The following is a 25,864-nucleotide window of genomic DNA, read 5'->3' as shown; positions in this document are numbered from 1 at the left end:
CTCCCCGGATGCTCTGTTCCTTTGATGCCCAGAGCAGAGCTCCGACTGGGAACTTTTGTGGGCCAAGGACTGTGCATTCCCTGGGCTTGGCCATGGCTGGCACACGGGGGTGCCCAGTGAATATCAGCTGTTGAGTAAAAAATGTGAGATGAAAGTGCTTGAAAAATTCAAAAAACCGATATATTGAGTCTGATGAATCTGCTTACAAAATGGATTTACAGTTTTACGCAGTCTCATAGACTTACTCTAACAATGTCCTGTTTTGATCTTTCAAACACATTTTAAAGGTGACCTTGTTAGAGACCTACAGAGACTGGAGGGGACTATGCAATTGTTAGGGAAGGGTGTGGATGGTATATACTTCTTTAGCACTTTCCTTTAATGCTGGGTATAATGATTTTTATACTTTTTTTTTTTTGAAAAGAGAAAAAAAATTTATTCTTGAAGCTGCATCCAAGAGATTCCACTCTATGTGCAACACTTGTCCAGCTGTGAGTTCTGCTTGGTCCGGAGAAAGTTCCCCGGGGACTCCCTGGGGCCTGGGCCCTAAGGGATAGCCTAGGGGTGTAGAAACTAGGCAGGTGGACCCCCCTCAGCCCCCTCTGCCTGTCCCCATCTGGAGGGCCCACTGAGAATGCTAGTGGGGGCATACGGCTCTGCCACCCAGAGGGGACGGTCATCAGAGCCTCTTGCTCTGTCCCAGTCTTGTGGGCTTTGTGCTTTGCATCCGGCCTAGAGAGGGGTCAGGGTAATTTGTGGCGGGGACAGCTGGAGGTGAGGCTGTAGGAAGAGGCAGGTGGGAGCTGACCTCATCCCTTCCCCTCGGGTCATGGGCTGCAAGCGTTCCGTCTTCTCTCGGCTCTAGCTCCTTTCTCCTGAGTCAGTCCAATCCCTCCAGCAGCCTCCCACCCTTGAACCCATCCATGGAGGAGGAGGTGGGGCGTGGGAACTTATCACAGCCCCTCACCTAGCCCTCTAGGGATCGAGACCGCCCCCCTGAGGCCTAGAACACAGGAGCTGGAAAGGTCCTTACCCCACAGGCTCCAGGCGTAGATGGGTCAAGGGGATGCAGGGCTGGTGGGCAACTTGTCCAAGGTTACCCAAGGTCAGTGGCAGGGCTGGGACTCGGACCAGGCCTCCTAGGCCTTAACGGGAGCCACACGCCCAGCACCTGAGTCCCCAGGCACCCAGCCCACAAGGCCGGGCAGGGGGCTACGGCAGATACTCCTCCTTAACCGGCATTGGGGAGGAGGCTCCCAAGAGGCTGGCAGAGCTGGGACACAGGCCCCCCAGGGGCGGCCCAGCTGCGGTGGGGGTGACTTCGTGGGCTGGTGGTGGGGGTGGTGGGGGCTGCTGCTGCTTCTTCTTGTTCACTTTGCGCTCCTTGGCCCGCCGGTTCTGGAACCAGATCTTCACCTGTGGTATGGGAGAGCAGAGATGGGCTAGCTGGTGGGGAGACCGAATGGCAGAGCACGAGGAAGAGAGGAAGGACGGCTGGGCTCTTATTTCCCCATGGGGGGTTTGTGGCCTCCCTCCTGCACCACCACCCAGACTATTCATGGCCGCTGAACACATCCTCCCCCTCTAGGACCTGCTCCCCGACCCTAAGGACAGTATCTCTGTAACCTTCTCAGTCCCCATTTTGTAAGACCCCCCTCCTCCAGGAAGACCTCCCTGTGCTCCCTGTAACTGCTCCCTCCTTAGGATTTAAACAGCAATCATCCTAGCTGCTGTAGCCTATAGCGAATCAGATCCCCCTTCCGCCCTACTGGGCGTCAGGGATACTGGGTTTTGTTGCAGGTGGGAGGATTTGGCACCAGCTCCGTTTCTGCTGAGTGCTGTGTGACCATGGTCAGGAAACCCAACCTCTCTGTTCTCCTCCCTGACCGAGTCTATAATCTGCCTGACACCCTGGAGGCCAGACTGCCAGTACTGCTCCTGTGGGGAAGGTGGGGGGACCCACACACCTGCCGCTCGGTGAGCCCCAGATTGGCAGCGAGCTCTGACTTCCGCCGGATGGTGATGTAACGGCTATAGTGGAACTCCTTTTCCAGCTCCAGGCGCTGGTGGTCGGTGTAGACCACGCGGTACTTGTCCTTGGTCCGGGTCTTCCCTGAGAAGCAGAGGGCCCAGGAAGGGAAGTGAGTGGGGCGGGGGGGGGGGGGGGGACCTGCAAAAGCTGAAGCAGGGCCCCATGGAGGAAGCAATCCAGGGCCCCCCGAAAGGAGGACCCTGAGGTTGGGAGGGACGCACACTCAGTCCTGGGGGAGAACCATCATTCCCCTGGGGTCAGACTTGGAGACCCCCCAACCTGAGAGGCAAGCACTGCTCTCATGCCCATTTGGGGAGGCACAAGGCTCAGAGAGGAGAAGCAATTTGCTCAGGGCTCCACAGCAAGCTGCTGGCGGAGTTGGGGTTTCAGCCCAGCTCCCCTGACCCAGAGCCCTCCTCTGATCCGCCAACTCCACCAATTTTCACCCAGCAGTTTCCAGATGCGGCTGTGCAACAGACACTTGGGGAGCACGTGAAAAACACAGTTTCCAGGGCATCCCTGACCCTGTGAACCGGAAAGCCTCAGGGCTAGACTCGGCATCTTATTTTATTTTTTTTAGATTTTATTTATTTATTTTTTAAGTAATCTCTACACCCAACATGGGTCTAGAACTCATGATCCTGAGATCAAGAGTCGCATGCTCCACTGACTGAGCCAGCCAGGCCCCCTTAAAATCTGCATTTTTAACAAGCTCTCCAGGTGGTTCTGATTCAGGATCCTGAGACCACGGGTGGTCACACCAGAGACAGAGAGGGACACCTGGCAGCCCAGGGCAGACTAAGAGCAGTGACAAGTCAGCGGCTCCTCTCTCCAGCGCAGGAGAGTGGGGATGAGCCACCACAGGCAGAGGCGGAAGCTTGCTGCTCCGTCCTGGGGTGGGTTCTCTTCACTTCCCGTCAAATGCCTGGCGGCTGCTGGCCCAACAAAAAACACTGCTCGCGGCCCCGAGGCCCCGAGGACCTGTCAGGTACCTCTGAAGACCCTAGCCCTGGACACCAAGCCCCAAGCTGGGGTTGCAGCAGTCTGCCCAGAGCCATCCACACCACCGCCTCTTCCCTGGGCACAGAGCAGTGATGCAGGCTCAGGCGACAAATATTTACTGAGCTGCCATGGGCCAAACACTGGGGTACACCAACGAGCAAAACTTAAAAAAGTCCCTACTCTCAGTGAAATCAGGTTCTAGTGGAACCTAATCAAAATAATCAGAGATCAAAATAATTTGATATGTTAATGCTAAGTACTTGATATGTTAATTGATAAGTATTCTTAAGAAGAAGAAGACAGGAAGAGAGGACTGGGAATTTGGGGAGGAGAAAGTATGCGATTTTAAATAGAGTAGTCCATGAAGGTCTTACCAAGAAGGGGAATTTAAGCAAAGATCTAAAGGAGGTGAAGGAAAGGGTCATGCAGATATCTGGGGAAGAGGGCTCAGGGTGCAGGGAACAGCAAGTGCAAAGGTCCTGTGGTGGGAGCATGCCTGACATCTGATGTGTGGGGAACAGTGAGGAGGCTGATGTAGCCAGAGTGCAGTGAGCAAGGACAGAGGTGCAGGTTGTCCAGGGCCTTACCAGCCACAGAAAGGACTCTGGGTTTTACTCTGTCTGTGATGGGAGCCATGGCAGGCTTCTGAGCCCAGGAGACACGAGGACTGATACTGGTTTTAATCTGCTTCTAGCTGCTGCCTGGAGGACAGACTGGCAAGAAAGGGGAAGCACAGATAGGCTTGCAATAACCCAGGAGAGAGAAGGCTGTGGCTTGGCTTCTCTACGGGGCTCGGCCTGGGGCCGGGAGCGGGATTTGAGGACTGACTGGGGTTAAAGTCAGGACTCTCTTTGGGGCTGGGATCAGAGGTCTGTCTGGAGAGAATATTAAGAGTCGTGCTTGGCCTGGGCTGGTGCGGGGGCCTGACTAAACACCAGTTTCCTTCGCAAGAAGCTGAGTACTCGGCTATAAATAGGAAGCACACGCAAGCACTTTCAGACCTACCCATGTCCACCAGGCCATGGCGAGTCTCGGAATAACCGTGGACCCTGTTCCACCTCACCCAGTTGCCCCCACACAGACTGGCCTTTACCTCCCAGGGTCACGGCTCTGGCTTTGCCTGTCCCTTGACACCCCTGTGCTAACCACCCACCCCTCTTCCAGCTCCCGCCCCACTACCAAGCCCACGCAGCTTGGCAGGACAGCCACTGGGCTCCCCAAGAGCCAAATGGTTTTGCAGAAAATGGGAGACAACAGATGTTTCTGGGCTTTTTTCCTTGGGTTTCCTGCCAGAGCAGCAGAACTGCACTGGACGCTTCCATAGCCACTGACCTCAGCCCACCACCCGATGGAGCATGGGACAGCCTCGGCCCTCGGCCAGGCCTGGCCCAGGAAAGGGACAAGGGAGTGGCTGCTGAGGCCTTGGCTCCAGATGGGCCCTTCCTTGGCCTAGAAAATTCAACGCCGACTCAAAAACAGTTCTGCCTAATGCGCCACCCCCGGAGCCCAGGAGAGCTCTGAATCTTCACTGGGCTAAAGCCGGAAGGGTTCAATTTAGTCTCCTCCCATTTTATAGATGAAGAGACTGAGGTTCGGGCAGGTAATACAGATGCTGGAGGTCCAAGTAAGAGAGGCCTTGTAAAACCTTCCAGTCCGACCTCCCCCACACAGTCAGGGTCACTGAAGCCCTGGGCAAGCGTGGACTTGCCCAAAGCCATGTCACCTGGTGGAGAGTTCCCACTCCCTACTCTTGGCACAACTCCTCACCCCATCAGGCTTGGGGTCCATAGAGCCCCCCAAGAAGCCTCCTAAGCCTTGGCAACAGAAGCTCAAACAGTAGACCACCTGTCTACTTGTACTTCTGGGAAGGGCGGGGCCGGATCATGGTAAGGGCGGGCCCCAGAGAGCTCTGGGCTGGGGCTAGATGGTCCGCAGGCTGGGTGGGCCCTTGAAAATGCCCAGAAAACTCACAGCCTGAAGTGGCGGGACAAGTCTCCTTTCCCACCCAAACAGCCTGAGAGATTACAAGCAGCGCTTATGAAGCTTATTATGCCTTTTCCTCAGGCACCCAGCACTCACTCCCATCTTTTCTGATGAGCAAGTAGGGAGCCAGCACACCCATTTCCATAGATGGGGGAAATGGGGGCTCAGGAAGGTGCCCATCCTTGCTAAGGGCCATCCTGCCTGGTAGTGTTATCAACCCTGGGCTCAGGTGATCCAAACCGTAGCCTGACTCCTCCCAGATTTGAGGAGCGGGGAATTAGACAGGGGACAGGGCTCTAGCTGCATAATTATTTTTCTCTGTTCTAGCGAAGCTGCCAGGGAAGACCCAGCCCACAAGGCCTGTCACCTTCTCTCTGGGCCCAGGAGATGGGCTGGGGGGCTCAGGAACCACTGGCCACTGGTGGAGCTCTCAAATCGCACCATTTTATTGCTAAGAAAAAGCTCTGCCAAAGAACAAAACATTTGGTATCACACTGTGGTGCAGAAACCAAGAAATCCCATATGCTGTCCAGGGAGAAATAACTGCAACATCCTCCTTGGAGCCCAACTTGGTAACATCTAGCCTCATTTAATATGCATGTACCCTCTGACCCATTAATCCCACTTCCTGGAATTGATCTCACAGAAAAATGCCCAAAGCCATAGCTGTTTCAAAAGACACAAGACTAGAAGCAACGTACGTCTACAAGTAGGGTACTTGTTAGGGGCGCCTGGGTGGCTCAGTCGGTTAAGTGTCTGCCTTCGGCTCGGGTCATGATCCCAGGGTCCTGGATGGAGCCCCGCATCAGGCTCTCTGCTCCGTGGGGAGTCTGCTTCTCCCTCTCCTTCTGCCCCTCCCCCAGTTCGGGCTCTCTCACACTTGCTCTCTCTCTCTCTCAAAAAAAAATTAAATAAAATCTTAAAAAAAAAAGTAGGATACTTGTTAAATAAGAGATGGTACATCCATTGAGAGCAACATTATGCAGTCATTAAAAAGAAAGTATAAAGCTCCCCATGTACTAATATGCAGCAATTTCTAAGATATATTGAGTTACAAAAAAAAAGCAAGACATAGAATATTGTGAATTGTATGTTACTGTTTTTGTATAACAGTGGGACACACACACACACTCATACATGTGTGTGTACGTAGAGTTCTTTCTGAAAGAAAATACAAATTACTAACAAACCTCTGGAGAAGGAACTGGAAGTCATGGGGCCATAGCTAAGTGAGAGTCTTTGGGATAACCCTCCCTCCCTCCCTCCCTTCCTTCCCTTTCTCTTTCTCTCTCTCTCTCTTTTTTTACCATATGCAATGTGAATTTGTATTTTTCATTATTTTTTAAAAATATTTTAATTATTTATTTGACACAGAGAGAGAGAGAGAGCACAAGCAGGGGTAGCTTCAGGCAGAGGCAGAGGGAGAAGCAGGCTCTCTGCTGAGCAAGGAGCCCGATGCAGGGCTAGATCCCAGGACCCCGGGATCATGACCCTAGGCAAAGGCAGACGCTTAACTGACTGAGCCACCCAGGCACCCCTGATTATTATTTTTTTAAGACAGAGAGAGAATAGGCTCCATGCCCAGCACGGAACCCGGAGTGGGGCTTGATCTTACGACCCTGAAATCATGACCTGAGCCGAAATCAAGAGTTGAACGTTTAACCGACTGAGCCACCCAGACACCCCTGATTATTATTTTTTTAAGACAGAGAGAGAATAGGCTCCATGTCCAGCACGGAACCCGGAGTGGGGCTCGATCTTACGACCCTGAGATCATGACCTGAGCCGAAATCAAGAGTTGAACGTTTAACTGACTGAGCCACCCAGGTGCCCCTGAATTTGTATTTTTAATGACAGTCAGGAGCCCTGGGCTCTAGTCTCAGCTCTGAGCCAGAACTGTCAACTGCCCCAAGCCACCCTCCCTTCCCCCTCCTGTGAGTACCTGTGCCACCCCGGGAGCCTAGGAGGGAGGGGACAAGGAGGTGCGTGAGAGCAGCAGGCAGGGAGAGGGCCCCAGGATGAATGATTTACAGGCCCCTGGGACGCTGGGGCTGAGAGGGAAGTCCAGGCTCCCGCAACAGGTGTCTGATGGGGGCCAGCCGCTCCCAGCCACCTAATGAATAACCCTCTGGGCCAGATGCCAGTGCAAGGCGGTAGGGGGGTGGGAGGGGAGCCCCCTCCGGCTCTTCAGTGGTGAGCACAGCAGGGAAGACCCTTGGATAACTCACCCAAAGGACAGGCTTTCTCTTTGCTCTGGCTTTGGGATGCGAGTAATGGCCCATCCATATGCAGTAGGCTGCTGTGAAGATAGCCCATTCCCCATCTCCTAAAGCATGCACAGTGGAGGTCCTGGGAAGCTTTTCAAAAGCACAGATTCTAGACCAGGAATTCAGATTCAGTGGCGCTAAAATGAGACTCGGGGATTTGCTACTTGAATAGCTATCAGCGGACCCTGACATGTGGTTGTTTGGGCAAACAGACCTTTGGGATTGGGCAGGACAGCTTCTCACTGGCTGGGTGATCTAGGACTGGTCACCTCATCTTTTTGAGCTTCATTCTCTGTATCTATAAAATGGGGATCACTATTATTCTAATAACGGCCAACCTGTCCATGTGGCAGGTACTTGCATATATCTCTCAACAACCTATGAAGCTGTGCAACTGTTATCCCCATTTTCAGATGAGCAGAGTGAGGCTTAGAGAGGTCCACACATCTGGCAGGTGGGATTTCAACTCAGGTCTGTCCAGCCTCAGAAACAGCACTAGAACCTATCACACAATGTGAGGTCTCCCGTAATTACTCCCAACCACCAGGTGCACAGGGGATCGCTTTAGAAAAATGGAAGACACCTAGCACAGCTCCTGGCACTTAGTAGGTGCACACGGATGGGTAGGTCTTACTCATCTCCAACATGGCGGGGCAGCCATGGGGCAGAAAGGCTGGGAAATGGATCTGGGCGATGGCTGATGTGTTGGATGAGACTGTTTATTTATAGGGTCCCTTCCAACTTGGAAACACGAAGCTCCCAGTGTTTGTTGATTCTCTGGTTGTGTTTGTTATTTTTGCCGAAAGAATTCTAATTCTGATTTCCCTGTCTGAGAGCCTAGATACCAGGCCTGCCCAGCTGGAGGATAAGGGGCAGGAACTACGGCAGTGGCCTGCGGTGGGGCCGCCCCATCCAGCCTGGGCCAGGCGAGGACAGGGTTCAGCCTCTGCCCCCCAGGGTGGGGTAGGTGGCTCCAAGAAAATCGCATGGCCTCTACATCAGCACTTCCTCTGCCCTCTTCCTGCTGGGTCTGTGGCCCTGGGGGGGTGACCCGTGCCAGCTCTGGGCCCCCAGGCCTGGAACACCCATCCCGCCTCAACCCTCCATGCCCCCTCTCTGTGTGGTCTGGCCCCATCCTGACTGTGCATCACGATGACCCCCAACACACAAACATACGCGCAGTATGCACACAGGCATGCGTGTAAGCTTGTTAAAAATACCCCAGCCCCGATCCACCGCATCCTGCTCTGCTGCCTTCTTTAACAGCCCTTGGGGTTTCTGAACCGCTAGCTGAAGTCACTAGGTCTTGGTCCCAGTTCTGTGCCATCTGTGTGGTCTTGAAGAAGTCCCTTCTCCTTTCTGGGCCTCAGTTTCTCCTGTGCATCAGAAGAGGGGCAGCTCCGTGGGCCTGGAGATTCTGAAGTTCTGTGCAGCTCTGAGCCCTCCTCTCAGGCCTTGGACCCAGGTCTGACCAATCCTTAGCCGAAGGACTTGACAAGCGACTGAACTTCTTCAGGCTTCGGACGTAAAAGCAGTTTGTAAAGGGCAAAGAGCTAAGGAGATGTCAGGGAGAGCTGAGCTATTTGCAGAAGCAGATGTTGGAGGAGTCCCTTGGGAGAGGGAGGAATGCCGCCTGATAGGGAGCCGCAGGGCAAGGAACACCCTGGCCGGGGAGTGGGGAGATCTGGCCCGGCAGCCAGCTGGACTGGCCATGTTCAGTTTGGGCTGGATTCTCCATCCCACCGGCAGGGGGTGGGACCTCTGCTTTGCAGAGCGGCCCTGACCTGGCAAGTTAGATGCTGAATGGAGGTCCCTTCCTGGACCAGGAGGCTGTCTACTGGGCCCTGACTGGGTCCTTGTTCCCGCTGAGTTGCCAGTCCCAGGCGGCTCCATCACGGCTCCTCATTCAAGCCCTGGAGCAGGGGTGGGGCTAGCGTGGAGCTGGAGGTCCTGCAGCCTTAGGCAAGCTTCTCCTTCCCACTGCGCCCTTTCCTCCGGGGCCACCTGGGCTTTGTCCCCTGCCCTGTCTTCTCCGTTTGGGCCCATGGTCTGGCTTGGCTGTGGGAGGCAGCAAAGAGGACAGAAACTGCAGGGGCAGGTAGACCTGTCTGTCCTACCCCAGCTTGGCCACAGGCCAGTGGTGTGAACCCAGGCAAGTCACCGCACCTCTTTGGGTCCCAGTGCATTCACCTCTCAACTGAGGACATGAACTCCTCGATACACTGTAGTTGTAGAGATGAGGTGTGGGAACCTACTGGACAAGGTAATTATTAATAAAAGCTAGTCAATGATGCAGATGAAGATGACCAGAGAGACAGAAGAGGCCAGAGAGGCTCCTCGGTGGAGAATAAGGAGCCCATCGAGAACAGATTACCATTCTAGGAACTCTAGTCCTGCGTCCTCCCATATGACAGCTACTAGTCACATGTGGCTACTTAAATTTAAATTAACTGAATAGAATTGAGAATTCAGCTCTAGAGTCATGCCAGCCATCTTTCAAGTGCTCGAGAGACACATGCTACATACCGGACAGAACAGATATAGAGCATTTCCACCATCACAGAAAGTTCTACTGGACAACCCTGCTAGACCAAACTCCTGCCCTGGGCCAGATGCCCACAGCTGCATAGCATCCTAACCAGACTGCTCGTACTCTCTGCAAAGCAGCCTGGTCTCGCATCTACCACCCACTTGTATTTTTCCATAGGGGCACCAAAAAAAAAAAAAAAATAAGGGGCACCCTTGGCCCAGAACAGCCCTTCTAAGACTAGCAAACAGCAACTGTGTCCCTTCAAGTCTCTCCCCGGCCTGAACAGCTTGAGGCCCCTCTGAGCTGTTTCCTAGGGCGCATTCCAGCCTTGCCCTACCCGGTCATCGTCCTCCCGTCTGGAAGTCAAGTTTCCTCGGCCCAGGTCCCGAGGTCTCACATTCTGGGTGGGGTGCAGGGAGGGGCTTTGGACTCCAGCCCTCTCCTAGCTCACTGGGTGACCTTTGCAAATCTCCTCCCCTCAGTGCCTTGCTCCTAGTCTGCTTCGTGATGCCATCTTGCTCACCCAGTCCCACAACGGTGCCTGACACACAGTGAGTACTTGGTGAATCCTTGTGGAACACGTAACACAAACCTACTGCTTCCTGGTGGGGCCTTCATCTCAGTAAATGGCCACCACCCTCCGGATACTCAGGCCAAAAGCCTAGGTGGCACTTCCGGCTCCCACAGCCAATTCATCAGCTGGTCAGCTCAACCTCCAAAGGGCATCCTCCCAGAGCCTTAGTCAAAGCCACTAATCTAATGCAGAGCTGTGCAGTTCTGGGGTCGGAAATACCTGCGTTTGAGAAAATGCTGAGCATGTGCTGAGTACTCAGTAGATCAGGTTCATACCCTTATCACTGTGGTCGGTGCTCAGGACTTGTTAAATAGTTCATTCCCCTCTTTCATTGGGGGGGGGGCGCACATTAAAAACAAACTAAGAAAATAATTACAAACCGGGATTAGTATGAAGGAAAGTAAGCCTAGAGCTGAGAACTAGATTAAGTGGCAGGGGCGGGGTTGGGGGGGCCTACTCTAATTAGCTTGGGGGAGGTCTCCCGGAGGAGGCAACATCTAAGTTGAAACCTGAAGGCTGAGGAGGTTTCTGTGTCACCAATGAGAGGGATGTTCCAGGAAGAGAGAATGGCATGTGCAAAGGCCCTACGGCCGAGAGCAGCAGAGGACCCTGTCTGCCTTGTCCTGCCCAGAATCCTCAGCCTGCCTGAATGAATGAATAAGAGAGGCACGTGGTCAGCCTGGAGAGACCAGCAGAGCTCTGAGCCCCGGGGTGAGGGGTTTGAATTGGATTTTAAGAGCAATGGGAAGTCACTGGAAGGTGTTGAGCTTGGAGCGTCAATCCTGGCTTTCACTAGCATCCGCTCACTCTCTGTGTTGCTGCAGAGGAATCTATGCACCCCTACAAGCTTGGGGGTTAGCGTGGTGTGGGGAGGGTTCAACAGGTTAACCCATGGTGACTCCAGATGCAAACGTTGTTTCCCAACCCCAGGAGCTCCAGGACAGAAACTAGAGGGCCGGCCCATTAAGATAACTTCCTACTGACAAGCCAGACCCTGCTGCTAACAAAGCTGTTTTGGACCTTCACAATGATTCCCTAAGCTCTCAGCCGCAATATCTGCCAAAGCGGGGAAAAAAAACACCCAACCAAAAAAAGCCTTCTGCCACCTTCTAACTGGGTCATTCCCCTTCCCAGCTACATCTGAGAGACGAGGTGTCAAACGCAGCTTCTGCCTAGAGAACCAGTTTTAAACAGCCTGGCCCCTGCTGTGCCCCCTTCCCCCATCAGCTTCTCCCGGCTCTTCCCTCGCCCCCACAACCTACCGGCCTCCTTTCCCCACCTGGGCTGGGACGCACATGGGGAGGGGTCTGGGGCTGCCGCGTGTGTTGCTTTATCTGACAGATGCTCCTTAGGCTGTAGAGTCTCGGTCTGAACCCCATGCTGTCGCATCCTAGCTGTGTGAGCTTGGGCAGGCACCTTACCCTCTCTGAGCCTCATTGACGTTATTTGTAAAATGAGGCTAATAATAGATCCTCACACCTCTTAGCGTTGTTTTGAAGCTTGAGTGAGAAAAGCCATGTGAAGTTCTTGGCACATCGCCTGGCATGCGGTAAGGACTCAACCAATACCACAGTTACCAGCTTTATCATGAGCTCCTACTTGGCGCAAGTCCTGGTGAGAAGGATGGGGCTGACCACAACGAGTCCTTGAGGTAGATGGAAGCGATAAACAAGATAGTGGTGAGTGTTGTTAAAACCAGGGCCTAATACATAGTGCTTGGAGGAGAGGGAACCAAGGAGGGCTTTCTAGAGGAGGTGGCCTTGGGAAAGGGACAGCATTTGAGTTGGTGAAGATGTAGCAGGACAGGAAGGGTAATTTAGGTTGAGGGACCCAGACTGGAGAGGCAGGGAATGTGAGACATGTGTTTCCGTGCACCTGCTAAGGACTGGCAGAGACGGTCATAGGCACTGATGCACTTCGTCCCTACTGTGTACCAAGCACAGGGACTGGGCTTGATGGGCACTGTCAATTCAAGGTGCAATCCTATTATTATCCTTAACGTTACCCTGGAAGAAACTGAGGCTCAGAGAAATGATCCAAGTGAACTTGCCCGAGGCTGTGCAGCTTCTAACAGAAATGCAGTCCCAGGCCTGAGGCTCCCAAGCCCAGCCCTCAGCCATCCCCAGTAAGCACTGTTGTATCTAGACAAACTAGGGAGAGAGTGGCTTCAATAGTGGTTGGAGCCAGTTCTCAAGAGGGCTCTGAATGCCACAGACATGGGGCTGGATTTGACAGCAATGAAATGGCATGTAACACAATGGGAATTCCATAGCAGTGGGGAGCCATGGAATGCTCTTGAGCAGGAGATGCGCCTTGAAAAGGTAAATCTGGTAATGGTTGTGATGACAGCTGGGGCATCAGAGAGAGGCTGAAGGTGAGAGGCCAGGCTGGTGGCTGTGGCAATGGGCCAAGGGATAGGGTCTGGAATGAGGGGGGAGGGGGTTCATCCTTCCCTGGGCCTCAGTTTCTCCATCTGAAAGCTGAAGGGGCTGGACCAAGACCTGAACCCTGCTGCAACAGACTCATCATCTCAGCAAACATCTCCCTCGTTGTATGGGACCTCAGCCTCCCCACAGTCCACTGACCTGGGAAGTACTGTTTATTCATGAGGGACGGATGCTGAGCCTTTGACAAGATGACGTCTGACCGTCTTAATGAAAATGCTGCTATTTGTAGATGCAAATAGGGAAGATCACAAAATAGAACCCCCTGTAGTCCTTTCCTAGCCTGGCCTCAGCCAAGTGATAGTAACCACTCAGAACTGTTAATATTTTGATGATGGAAAGAAGCCCAACAGTCTCTCTCATCTTTCCGGTTCTCACTGTCCCTCCTTAGGATAAAACCCGGGTCGGAGGGGCGCCTGGGTGGCTCAGTCGGTTAAGCGTCTGCCTTCGGCTCAGGTCATGATCCCAGGGTCCTGGGATCAAGTCCTGCATCTGGCACCCTGCTCCATGGGGAGCCTGCTTCTCCCTCACCCTTTGCCTGCCGCACCCCCTGCTTGTGCTCTCTCTCTGTCAAATAAATAAATAAATAAATAAATAAATAAATAAATAAAATCTTAAAAAACAAAAAAACAGTCCCAGTCCCAGCCTCAGGTACGCCAACTCCTCAGCTGAGGATGGAGTACCGTCCCAGGAGGGAGATGGGAGCAACCAGGCTTCCACCCCTGGCATGAGCTTGCTCAGCTCAACGGCCATGGGTCCCATCCCTAGGGCTGGGTCCGCAGAAACCTGTCAAAGCCAAGATCTCATCTCTTCCCTCTTCTCTTGGTTGTCTTACTGTTCCTCACACTTGTCCTGTTCATTCATTCAACAAAATGTATTGAGCCCCTACTAAATGTCATGCACTATGATGGTGCCTGGAAGGTAGTGATGGGTCAAATGGATGTGGCTCTGGACCTCATGGGCGTTCCTCTGGTGGGTGGGGAAATAGACAACACACAAACACACAGATAAGTGAGTAAATTGAAATCAGGGGTGGTGGTGCTCTGAAGGAAACATGGTGAAGGTTATCGATGTGTATAGGGGGAGCCTTCCTTGGGAAATCATGGAGGACCTCTCTGAGGAGATGACCATTAAGCTAAGACCTGAAGGGTGAGAAGGAGCTAGGCCTGCAAAGAGTTAGGGCACAGGAGTTTCCAGGAAGAGGGAACAGCAGCTGGTAAGAAGACCTGGTACCACAAGAACCAGGTGGCCAGCAACATTTGCTGTGGGGGAGGGGGCGCGGGTTGGGTGTTGGCATGTATTGACCTTCCCTTTGCCATCCTAGACAACAGCATTACACAGGCACCATCCTAGAGACCCTGGATCTTCATTGCCCAGAAGGAGAAACTGAGGCCAAAGGGGGGGCACAGCCTGGCCTCTCTCTCAGGGAGGGTCTGTAACTCCATCCTGATTCTGCCAATTCTGCCCCATCTCAGGAGCACCAGTCGGAGTCAGATGCCCCTGGGCAGACAGGCAGCAGCTTCTAGCTTCTAGAAAGCTGACGACCCTACGTCCTCAGCAGAATGGGTCAAACCTGGCTTCTGGGGCAGCCACTTTCCTTGGGAAACTGCATACTTCCCTGGGCTCTCTCATTCTACTTTGTGGGAATAAAGGGGGAAAGGTTGTTTTTGCCTTTGGGCAGACTTACTGCTAGGCCCCCATCTGCCTGGGGACAACACTTTCCAAATGACTTTTGAGACCAGAGGCTGAGCGGAGTCCGCACGCAGCTCCTGTGCCCAGATAGAAAAAGTGATTTGCCCGACATCACACAGCCTGAAAGCTCCCCCACGCCTCCCACCAGTCCTCTGACCCCCACTGGCACACTCTCTCCAGGTCCTTGCTCCTGAGGAACTCCTCCTCCAACTGGGACCCCCCCATCTCCAAAGTTGCCTGATAGCAGTCACAACAACTGGAATAGAGGGGCAGGAAAAGCAGGCTTCCCTTCCAGCGAACAGACACAAAACCGGGGAGTCTGGCCACAGACACCTTCTCTCATTTAATCTCAGGCAGGGTTCTCGACCAGCGTTAACGGAGAAGTCTTTCAGGAGCTTCCAGAACCCCTCAAATTGTCTGCAGAATTAGGCAACACTTTTTTTCTAGGGAGAAGATTTGTATTTTCCACCAGATTTTTCAAAAGGGTCCTTTTATAACTTAAACAAAGGTACAAGACCCTTCCCTATCATGTCACAGATGGTAAAACTGAGACCCAGAAAAGATGACTAATTTAAGAGAAGCTACTGTTGAGAGGATAAGAACACAGGCTTGATGGTCAATCTGCCAGGGTTCAAGTCCCAACACCTCCCTCCCCATTTACTGGTCTTATGGCCTCGTGCAAGGATTTAATCTCTCTAGGCCATAGATTTTTCACATTAAAAATGGGTATGCTAATAGTACCTACGATAATGTTGTGAGAATTAACAGCAGGGCCTGGTCCATTAGTAAGTGGTCCATAAGCGTTAGCTATTCTTATTTAGCCAAGGTCACACAAATGAGAGGCTTCTGGAGGTAGATAGGAGCTTCCGTGTCCCTGGGACTCCCAAGAAGGTGCTACGATTATAGCCAGACCTCCCCAGCATCTGCCCCAGGACTGAGGAGTGTGTGTGGGGACATGGGGGTGAAGAGAGAGAGGAGGTGGGGGAAGTCCCAGGCTCCCTCCCAGCTGGGGGAAGTGGGGGAGGGGATGGACATCAAAGGGTGGGCAGGCCGACTTCCCGCCCCTAAAGCCAGGTGGCCTTTGTCAGGACAGGCCGGACACAGTCGGGACAATGGGGTATCGTGTTCACTTTCCGGCCAACAGGAGTCACTACCGAGCTAAGACCCAGTCTGTTACATGACAAAGGGGGGACCTATAAAGGAGGTCAGGCCGCCCCTCATTAAAGCTGGCCCTTTGTCTTGCCCCCTCCTCTGCCTTTGAAGAGGGTGGATCAGAGAGGCCTGCCTGGGGGCAGGAGGTTCACAGTCTCAGGAGCCAAACAGTAGCCACCTTCCCAACTGCTCCTGCCTGCCCCTCCCCCAGGGTCAAGAGTTCAGGGAGGGCCCTGGGATGGTAAGGTAGGACCCCCCACACCAGTGTAACCACAGAGGGCTCTTTTTTAGTCCAAAGGATAGGAGCCCCCAGTCTCTTCACCGTACCGATCCGGGTGCTGAGGCCTGGAAAGGAAAGCGGCCCGCCTGTGTGCACAAGCAGTGCATCGCCCCTTCTGGGGTCGGTTTGCAGCTTCCTCCTGGGGCTGGGATACGGGTGGAAGCCCCGGATGACGCCCCGGGCCAGTGTTGCTAAAGAGCCCTGGGATAAGTCTGGGGAGCTGCGTTCTAGTTCCGGCCTGGCCCGGCGACCACGGGCGCGTTTCTTCACGTCTCGGGGTCTCCGTTCCCGGGTCTATACGGAAAGACGGGCTGTGCTTACCAAGGCCCGGCAGTCTGGGATTCAGAAGGGGGAGGCTGAGAGAACAGCACTCCAGGACCAGAGTGGTCAGGGAGGCCCAGGCGGGGAACCCTGGGGGAGCCGGGGCAGGGGTCAGACAGGGGGCGGCTGGGCCTCGCCCTAGCACCTGCCGGTGCCCAGGGGAACCGTCCGGAGGCGCAGGGCGAGGGAGGGGTCCTTACCGCTGCCACCGCCGCCTCCAGCCGCCACGCTGCGCCGCATCCACTCGTAGGGCGTCCGCCTTTGCGCTCCGGGCGAGCACGGTGCGCCCGGGCCGCCGAGGGGCTGCGCCAGGAGGCTTGGGCCAGGCCCAGGGGGCGCGGGCACCGGGCTAAAGTCCGGAGGGGGCCCGAATGCCAGCGGGGCTGGGCTGGCGGCAGGGGCCGCGGGGCCTGGGCCATAGGCGGCGGCCCAGTCGTCCTTGGGCGCAGAGAAGGGCGCGCTCCAGGCCGCAGAGGGTGCGGGGGCAGGCTCCACGTGAGAGTAGCCAGTGAAGTCGGGGTACTGCGGGGGCCCCGGGGGCGCAGGCGGGGGGCCGTAGGCTTGCGGGCCCAGGCCGAGGCTCGCGGGCCTGGCGGGGCCGGGGTAGACCGGAGAATCCTTGTCCAGCACATAGCCCACGTACATGGTGGCCGCGGGGGCCCGCGCGCATGCTGGGCCCTGGAGCCGCCGCTGCGGGCCGCCCCGACGAGCAGACTGCTCACCTGAACTCGCGGGCCCGGCCGCCGCGCCCGCCCCACCCAGGCCTTTTATAGCTCCGGGCGCCCGCGGCCCCAGCCCGGGCGGGTTTGCATTTCAAAGCGGGGGGGGAGCCTCAGGGCCGCGAATCAAAGGGGGAAACCCGTCGGGGGCGGGGGGTTCAAAAGGAGACAAATTGCCGCCCCAAGCGGGAGGCGGACGCGCCGGGGCCTGGAAGGGGGTGGGGGCGCGGAGGGCGCGTCCCGGGCCAGCGACCGAGGCATCGCTAGGTGTGGGAGTCTCCTGCGGGGCCGACGGCCTAGCGGCACGAACACTTCGTCCTCCCCGGGCCGGCCGCGTGGACCGCCCGTGACCCCGTTTTACAGGTGGAAAAAAGGGATCCGAGGGACGGGCGGGGGGACCCCAGGCCGGCGTCACACAGCCACGTCGGCCCTGTGTTGCACTCGGCAGTGATCAGCTTGAGGTGAGGGGGCAACCTGACTTCAAACAGGGTTCCCCCTGTAAGGTAGCGAGTCCTTAATCTTTGGGGGGGGGAGGGGTCACGACCCCTCTGAGCCTCCAATGAAAGCTTTGGATGTTTTTCCCGGGAAAATGCACATATGCACATACACGAGTCTGCATACAACTGGGGCGTTTTCCTGAGTTGACTTTCCAGAGAAAGCTCTTAAAGAGGTAGGGTAGGGGCATCTTTGCAGGACCTTCTAGGGAATTTTTCACAATTCTCTTGACGAATTCTTTTAGCCCCCCCCCCGCCCTTTATTTTAATGAGAAGTTTCAAACATACACAAAAGTGGAGCTTGTAGTGAACCGCTCATACCCATCACCCTGCTCCAACCATTAGCAAGGTTTTGTAAGTTATTGCATCCCCTCCCCTCCCTTTTTGCTGATAAAACAAATCTCCAACATCATGTCATTTTACCCCTACATACTTCAGCATGCATCTTTAAAACACATGGACACTTTCTTACATAATATGCCATTAACACATCTAACAAAATTAACACAAATTCTTGAGTATTATCTAACACTCAGTTCGTATGCAAAATACTCCAGTTGATTCAAACGTGTCTTTTTAACAGTTGGTTTGTGTGAATCAGGATCTAAAAGCCCTGATTCATTTATTATAGCTGGGGCCCACTGGTATTTTAAATGCGTCTTGCATCCCCTTGTCCTATTAAAGACTGGTAAACATTTCATAGCTACCCAACGGGGAGTGCCTAAAACAGGTGAGGAGCTGGGAGTGGGTAGCAAGGTTGAGAGATTTGGGGAAGAATTCATGAAGGACAAGGCTCTGGGTCAGGAAGTCTTGGGGCAATGAGTTTCCTTTCCCCAGTGGGGGTTCAGTGCCCACAAGCTGCACAGACGCCCCCCCATGATGTTTGATCCTCCAACATTTCCTGGGGACACCCTAATTGTGCAGAGACATGTATTATCTATTCAACCTGTCCCTCCCTTGGGTAGGACATTTCAAGACTAAACAGATGTGTCAGGATCTGGATACAATTTACAGGGTCCAGTGCAAAATGACAGGGTGAGGTCCCTTGTTCAAATATTATTAAGAATTTCAAGATGGTGACAGGAGAGAATTCAACCATGCAGGGGGCCCTTCTAAACCCTGGCCCTGTGTGACTGTACAGCGCCCCCACCCGGAAGAATCTGGCCCTGGCCAGAATCTTGCACTTTTGGGGTTCTGATGGTATGGTACTCTAACAGAATAAGGGGCAGTAAAGACAGGGCTTTCCCTTCCTGCTCAGAGGAACCCTTTCCATTGTACAAGTGGAAGCACTGAGGCCCAGAAAAGAAATGGGGCGGGGGGGGGCGCTCCCTGGGCTGTTACTGACATGGAGGTGCACAGGGCTGCCTCTGCAGGAAAGGCTCCCTTTCCCACGTTAGGAAGGGGACGTGTTGGTGAAATTTGCTCAGAAGTCATCTGGAGTGAGGGCTCCGCACAGGATCGACCTTTTCAAGGGGTCAGTAAGATTGCAAGTATACAGAGAAGGGAGAAGAGGCCCAAGAGGACTGGGTTTTCTCTCTGAGTTGACGAATTGCTCTGACAAGGAAGAGAAAATCTGGAGTGGGGCTTGAAGGACTGAGTTTGGGGAGGGGTGCAGGGAAGACCTGGGACCTGAGAGAGAAAGCTGTAGGCACAGACATAGATTTCAACCCCTCTGTAATAAAGTGCTCTCTAAAAGGCCATCCATCACGAAATGGGCTGTCAGAAGATAGAGAATGAGCTCATTATCACAGGAGGTATGCAAGTGACTGCTGGAGGGCTCTGATCAGGGATGCTGCAGAAAGTGTGCCTCTCCTGGCCGGGGGGGTTTTGGGGGAGAAGGTTGGTGCTTTCTAGTTGCCCTCTAAAAGCACAGAGGTTGGGAATAAGTATAGGAATTCATTTGTTCGTGTGTTCATTCATTTCACACATGTAATAACACTCCTCCTTTGTGTTGACATTGTGTTTGGTAGTGGGTGAGGCCCTGCCCTTGGGGTTTTCACAGTCTGGGGGGTGGGGTGGGTGGGGAAGAAGCATGCATGAATCAAATAATCACAAACAAAGGTAAAATGACATCTTGGTAAGGGGCCCAAGAATTGGGACATTTGACCCAAAGGCAGGTGACATGGAAGTCTTGCAAGAGGAAGTGACATAGGAGTCAAGGTCCTGGGAACAGGGAAGGGCATTGCGGGCAGAGGGACAGTGTGAACAGAGGTGTTGAGGCCCAAGGGGACACATGGTCCGTAGAACTGGACCTGGAGCTCAGTGATGGGAGGCAGGAGATGAGTCTGATGAGGGCAGGGCAAGGCCAGGGGGGACAACTGAGGCCAGGGGGGGACAGGCCTGATGAGAGGTGTGGGAAGACTTCCTTAAGGGCTTTGGGGGGTGGAGATAGGAGTGGAACGATGGCTGTGGTTGGCATGTGGAGAATGAGTCAGAGGACAGGCGGAGAGCTGGAGCGCCGCGGGGAAGCTGTGCAGGGGTCCAGGAATGATAGAAGATGGTGTCCAACATTGGGTAGTGGCTGGGAGCTGGGAGCCTTTCAGGCAAAGTGGGGACGATTTCCCTGATCAGGGAGAGCCCAGGAGCCCTGAGGCCTGGGGAAGCCATGGCAGCTACTCCCTGAAACCCTAGTGTTGTCCTCCCCCAGGGTAGAGGTTGGGGTGGGCCTCCTACTCCACAGACACATGCTGGGGCAAACCTCTTTTTCCACCCTGCCCTGGGCCTGCTCTTTCTTGAGCCCTGCTGTTGGGAAGGCTGGGGCGAACTGGCCCTGTTTGCTGGATGAGGAAGCACAGAGAGGTCCAGGTATCTAGGCAAGGTCCCAGAGGCACAGCGCTGGGCACGGAAGCTTGGTCTCCTGACCCCACCGGCCTTTCTCGCTGCCTAACCGGAGTGCCCAAGAGGTCCTCAACTCAGCCCTGCCAAGCCTCCAAACCCAACCCTGGTCCACCTAGGGTAGGAGAGCAGCGACAATAGACTTCAAAGCATCCTGATCGCGGAAGACCCTTGCAGAGCCAAACTACTCATTTTACAGATAGGACAACTGAGGCCTAGAAGCCTAAAGAGAGAAGGGATTTTTGCCAAGTTCCCACAACAGGACAGTGCTGTAGTGGAAATAGACCCAGGTCCTCTGACTGCCAGCTCAGTACCCCTTCATCCCATCTCTCTGAGAATGCAGGGTTTGGCCCTCCACCTCGTGCCTGAGCGACAATAATGACAATAGTACCACTATCTAGTGAGCATTCACTACGTACCAGGCGTGGTGCCAAGTCATTTGCGTGTATTATTTCCCGTAGTGTGAGGTAGGGTCCTGTTAACCCCATCTGGCAGATGAAGCAGCTGGAGCACAGAGAAGTGAAGTCACCCCCCTGCGGCCACATAGCAGGTGAGTGGCCTATCTGGAAGTTTTTCTTTCCTCTCCAGCCAAGCCAGCTTGGGAAGATAGCACACCGTGTATGTCTCTCTACTAAACCTGGGGTTTGCTTGTATAAATATCTGCTTCCTCTTCCTCCTCTGGCTCATGCAAAAGAGCCTCAGCTCTCCCCTTATCCTCACCTTCAGATGGATGCCCCCCGCCAACCAGAGATCCGAGACAGCCCTGATAGGACACCCCGGCTTTCCCCTCCCGAGGACACTAACTTTGTTCAAAAGTCCCAGGCTGGGCATCTGGAATGGCAGGTCCTGCCCCACCTCAGCCTTGGACTTGCCATGTGACCTTGAGCACTTGCCCCCCTGGGTCTCAGTGTCCCCGTATGCCCACTGGGGACCGGTTGCCTCCGACAGTGGTCCAGCAGGGTACTGTGACTGTGTGTGGAGAAGCCCCCGCCCACGTCACAGCCTCTTCCTCTGACAGCCCCTATCTCCGGGAGCGGCTGTTTATTGGACCCCTCCTTCGCTCTGGCTCCCCCGGCGGCCCCTCTTCCCTCTGGGCTGCTCTCACATACCCAGCCACGGGCTCCTGGGGTGGGGCGCAGAGACATGGCCTCATAAAGATCTTGGTGATAACTTGGTTTTTAAACAGGTTTATGGCCCTGGAAGAGGAAAGGTTCTGGGCTGAGCTTTCTGTTGGAAATGGTTTGCTTAAGAGAAGCTGGTGGGCTAACTTTCAGCCTACCCGGACCGCAGCCCAAGGACTTTGACTCACTCTGTGACCTGGGGCCAGGAACTCTCCCGGGCTGAGCAGTTTCTGAGGTGCAAGCGGGGATGGTAATTCCTGCCCTGCCCACCTCCAGGGGGCAGATGTGAGGCTCTCGGGTGGGTGCTGGGCTCCTGCGGGGTGTGTTTTCCTGCTGGACCCCTCCAGCACCTTTCCTCTCGTCCTCCAGAGGCTGGGGCGTCACCTGCTGGCACTGCAGGGTACTGCTGGAAGGCTCTCCGGCTGCTGTCAGTCGGGACCCCTGGACAGACTCGCTGGCTCTCCTCCCGCTCCCTGTGGGGCAGGCAGTCCCCCAGTATACAGCCACTTAGGGTGCAGAAGGGATGCTAGAACAAAGGCCTAGGGGCAGAGTGGCCTCACCCAAAGGAGCACTGTGTCTGACCCATTGTTCAGAGGAGATACAGCTGAGCCAGGGAAGGAAAGGAAGGTCATTGCATGAGTCAGTGGTCTAGCACAGACTGGGGCCCAGAAGTCCCAACACCCTGTCCAGTGCATTCCTGCAGCCTCTCGGAAGGACATAGTGCTGTGGGGAGGGCAGTCAGTCCAAGGTCGACTACGATAGCCTCCATACTAGTCTCCCGCCTCACCTCTGTTAGCCCATCCTCTGCAGTGCACCACAGAGACCTGATCTTATCAGTCACTGTTTTAAGATTGGGCACGGGCCTTCCTGACCTTCAGGCCTACAAGGCCCTGAGGCCTGGCCCCTGGCTTCCTCTCCAACCTAGATCCCCTCCCCCTCATGTCCCCTCTCTGCGCCTCACCATTCTTTTCTTTCTGCTCAAACACACCAAGCTCTTTTTGGCCTCCAAGTTTTTGCATATGCTGTTCCCTCTGCCTAGAACACTGTTCCCACCTTTGTGTTGTGTGTGGCCTCAGGTTTCTGTTGAAATATTTCTTCCACAGAGAAGCCTTCATCTGTCTAAACAAGAGCCCCCACCTGCCCTACCATTATTCTTCATCTCTTCACACTAATCACAATTTGATATTATTAATTTGTGCTTTCCTTGGTGTTCACTTGTGAGCTCTATAAGGGTGGGGCACATAGTAGGTGCTCAATTAATTTCCATTGCATGGATAAATGGTAAGAGGGACAGCATGGCCTGCAAGTCAGAGGCCCCATTCCAGATTTGCTGTGTGCCTTCATGTAGATTTGGGCCTTCTCTGGGACACAGCGTGTCCAGTGGTGGGGATGTATGTGGCCTCTGAGGGCCCTGCTGTTCTGAGGATCCCTGAGCCATCTGTGCATACCAGGGCATACCCCTGATTCTGGGGTACCGAGCCTGAGGTCAGCGGGAGTCTGGGAGAGGCCAAGGCAGGCAGGGTCTCAAAGCCCTATCTCCTGGGACCCTGGTAGGCTTTGTTGGCTATAGTTTGGCCTAGTAAGAGCAGTCCTAGAAATCTAGGGCAGGAATGTGGCCCAAAGTCCCCTCTTGGTTCTTCTGCACCACCGGACAGCCACCATGCTGAGTGTCCAGGAGGAGAAGGGGCAGTTCCCACAGTGTGCCTATTCCAGCTCCTTAGCTGCAGACACAAGGATCCACCTGCTCAGGGTGTGCAGGGTGGAAGGACACTGCGCTAGAGGTCACTGCTAGAGGTCAGCTGCAGGCACAAGGATCCACCTGCTCAGGGTGTGCAGGGTGGAAGGACACTGCGCTAGAGGTCAAGAGCCTTGCATCCCAGGACTTTTCTCTCTCTGCTAACTTTGGACAAGTCTTCTCCACTCTCTGGGCCTCAGTTTCCATGCCTGTCCTGTGGGCGCACTCTTAGGACTCTTCAGGCCCTGACTTCCAAGATGACGGTGCTGATGTCTGGGACATGTGTGCTGCTTCCTTGCCCCAGGCCTGGGGAGCCTGGGAGGGGGGCAGCGCTGGGAGCGTGGGAGAGCCAGATGTGGTGGCTGCTGGCCCTGCCTGAGTGAGTGCTGAGCTGGCCTACTGGGAATTCTCCCACTCAGGCGCCCTTTCCGGGCCCCCCTCCCCCTGCCCCACTGAGAGCTGCGGCTTCCGGCTCTGACAAGCGTGGGTGGGGGTCTGGGGGGGGCGGGTTCAGTTCAGCCTGATTCCCTCTTGGGCCTGAGTGTAGACAAAAAGCCTCCGTTCCTGTCCTGGTCTTATACATTGCGAAGCCTTGCTCAGTCACTTTCCAGCACGGGCTTCCGTCATCTGATCCATAAAACGAGCATTTGGATTGGCTTCCCTGCAGCCCGGATGGTGGACTTCTGTGACAGAGGCTCCCGGAGGTGCCTAAGAATTGTTACCTTTGCTGGGGCTCCTCGCTCTGCTCTAGTCCTTGCCTAAAACGCTGGGTGCATCACTTATGTGGGCCTCTCAACAACTCTGTGAGGTAGGCACATGGATCCCCACTTTGCAGCTGCAAACACTGAGGCTCAGAGAGCTCAGGTAGTGTAATTTGTTCAGGCCACGCAGCTAGGAAGTGGTAGAGCTGGGCTGGAACTTCCAACGTCAGAGCTCAGGCTCTTGATCCTTGAGTGGGCCTCTGTGCAGTGGGGAGGAGGGGCGCTGAACCCCCAGGCCCAGAGCTCCATTCTCCCTCTGGACCCCACTCACTCCACCTGAGGCAGGATGCTCTGTCCACCCACTGTCAGCCCAGCTTTTCCAAGTCAGCGTTGTCCCAGGCTGGACCGGGCTGCCAGCATCTGGGCAACTGGGAGGCTATTCATGGCCTGCCCTGTCCATGGTGGGGCTGGGGGCCGTGATGATCCCCCCCAGCCTGACAGTACTACACTGCTCTGTGGGTACTGCCCTCTGTGCACAGGGGAAACTGAGGCCCAGAGAAGGAAGAGCTCAGCTCAGGGGCACACAACGATGGGCTGCAGCTGGAACGAGGGCAACTCCATATTTCAATAATACCTCCAGACACTGTACTGAGTCCTCTAGGTGCATTACAAATTGCAATGGTCTTTCAAATCATTCCTCAAATTAGCTCCATTTGCCAGAGGAAGAAATTGAGGCTCAGGAGTTTCAATGACTTGCCCAAGATCATGCAGCTTGGCATTGCAGAAGCTGGGATTCGAACCCAGCTCTGTCTCTGGCTCTGGAATCTGCCCTGTCCATCATGACTCCTCTGCCTCTTCTGTCCAGCTCTTGGTGCGTGCCCTGTGGTGTTCCATGTGGCTCTGCGTCCCCCAGCCCCATCTCAGCTGAGAGGAGGCATAGCATAGTCCTGGTGCCTGCCAAGGGTTAATGGTGGTAGGGGCTAAGTGATTCCAGATGGGCCAGCCGGTCGGCTGGGCTGGCCGGAAACCAGCCGCCGCCAGCTTCCCGGGGGAGCCACCACCAGCCACCCCCTCCCCTTTGTGCTGCATCTCTGGCCCCCAGCTGTCCCCTTGCCCTGGGGCCCACTAGCCTCCTCTCCCTAGCCAGAGCCCAATTCTAAGACACTTGTAAACAGAGCATCCCAAGGGCCTTCCAGCACAGTGAGTTCAACCCTGTTGTGTACAGATGGGAAACTGAGGCTCAGAGAGGTGAAGGTATCTGTCCAAGACAACACAGCAACTCCACAGCTGGGTCTCCTCACTCCCAGACTTGTTCGGAGGGGGGGGCGGTTAGAGGTTGAAATGCCTCCTTGATCCCCCACCCCCCACCACCCCCAGAACTGTTCTGGTCCTAGCAGTTGGGTCAAGGCTTTGGAGGTGAATAGCCAAGACAAATGCTAGGAGTTGCAAAGACTCATGGAGCCTTCAGGCATAAGAAATTCCAGTGTACGCTTGACCCTGCGGTCTTTGGAGTCCCCCTGTAATCCCCTACGATTCCACTGCTACCACACTGGGCTGGGACCCCTCTCTGATAATTGACTGATAATCAAAAAGCCTGCACGCCATGGCTTAGGGCCAATCCGAGGACTCTTCCTTCTGTGTGGCCCAGCCCAGATGCTCTGCTGAGAAATCCCCACTCAGATAAGACCAAGAAATGACCTCAAGATATGCTATTGTAGTTGGCATAAAATCCCAGCTCAGGCGAACACTGCTGCCATGTGAACAGGGCCCCAAGGTGAGGCCCAGAAGAAGAAGGGGGTAGACAGAGGTGCAGCAGGCAAGACAGAAGGAGCCCTGGGCAGAGTCAGGGTCTACCTGTGTGACCTGGGACACCTTTCTTTCCCTCTCTGGGACTCAAGTTTCCATGTGCATACAGTGTCAGGGCAGAGGGTGACTCACCTCAACTCTCTAAACCCTTTTAAAATGATGCCCTTGGGCATCTA

General features: G+C 54.7%; 1 protein-coding gene across 1 annotated transcript; it reads right to left on the bottom strand.

The window, feature by feature from the left end:
- Positions 1-1,212: 1,212 nt before the first annotated feature.
- On the bottom strand, positions 1,213-16,922 carry CDX1 (caudal type homeobox 1). The gene is made up of 3 exons (XM_036113581.2): positions 16,478-16,922; positions 1,968-2,113; positions 1,213-1,416 (listed from the first exon to the last, which is right to left on the bottom strand). Exons 1-3 carry the CDS (start codon positions 16,920-16,922, stop codon positions 1,213-1,215), a joined length of 795 nt encoding a protein of 264 aa, XP_035969474.1.
- Positions 16,923-25,864: the final 8,942 nt, after the last annotated feature.

This window comes from Halichoerus grypus, chromosome 2 (genome assembly GCF_964656455.1).
Source record: "Halichoerus grypus chromosome 2, mHalGry1.hap1.1, whole genome shotgun sequence".
Taxonomy (NCBI): Eukaryota; Metazoa; Chordata; class Mammalia; order Carnivora; family Phocidae; genus Halichoerus; species Halichoerus grypus.
The sequence above is the reverse complement of the archived record's forward strand: the minus strand, read 5'-3'. Positions and strand labels throughout refer to the sequence as shown.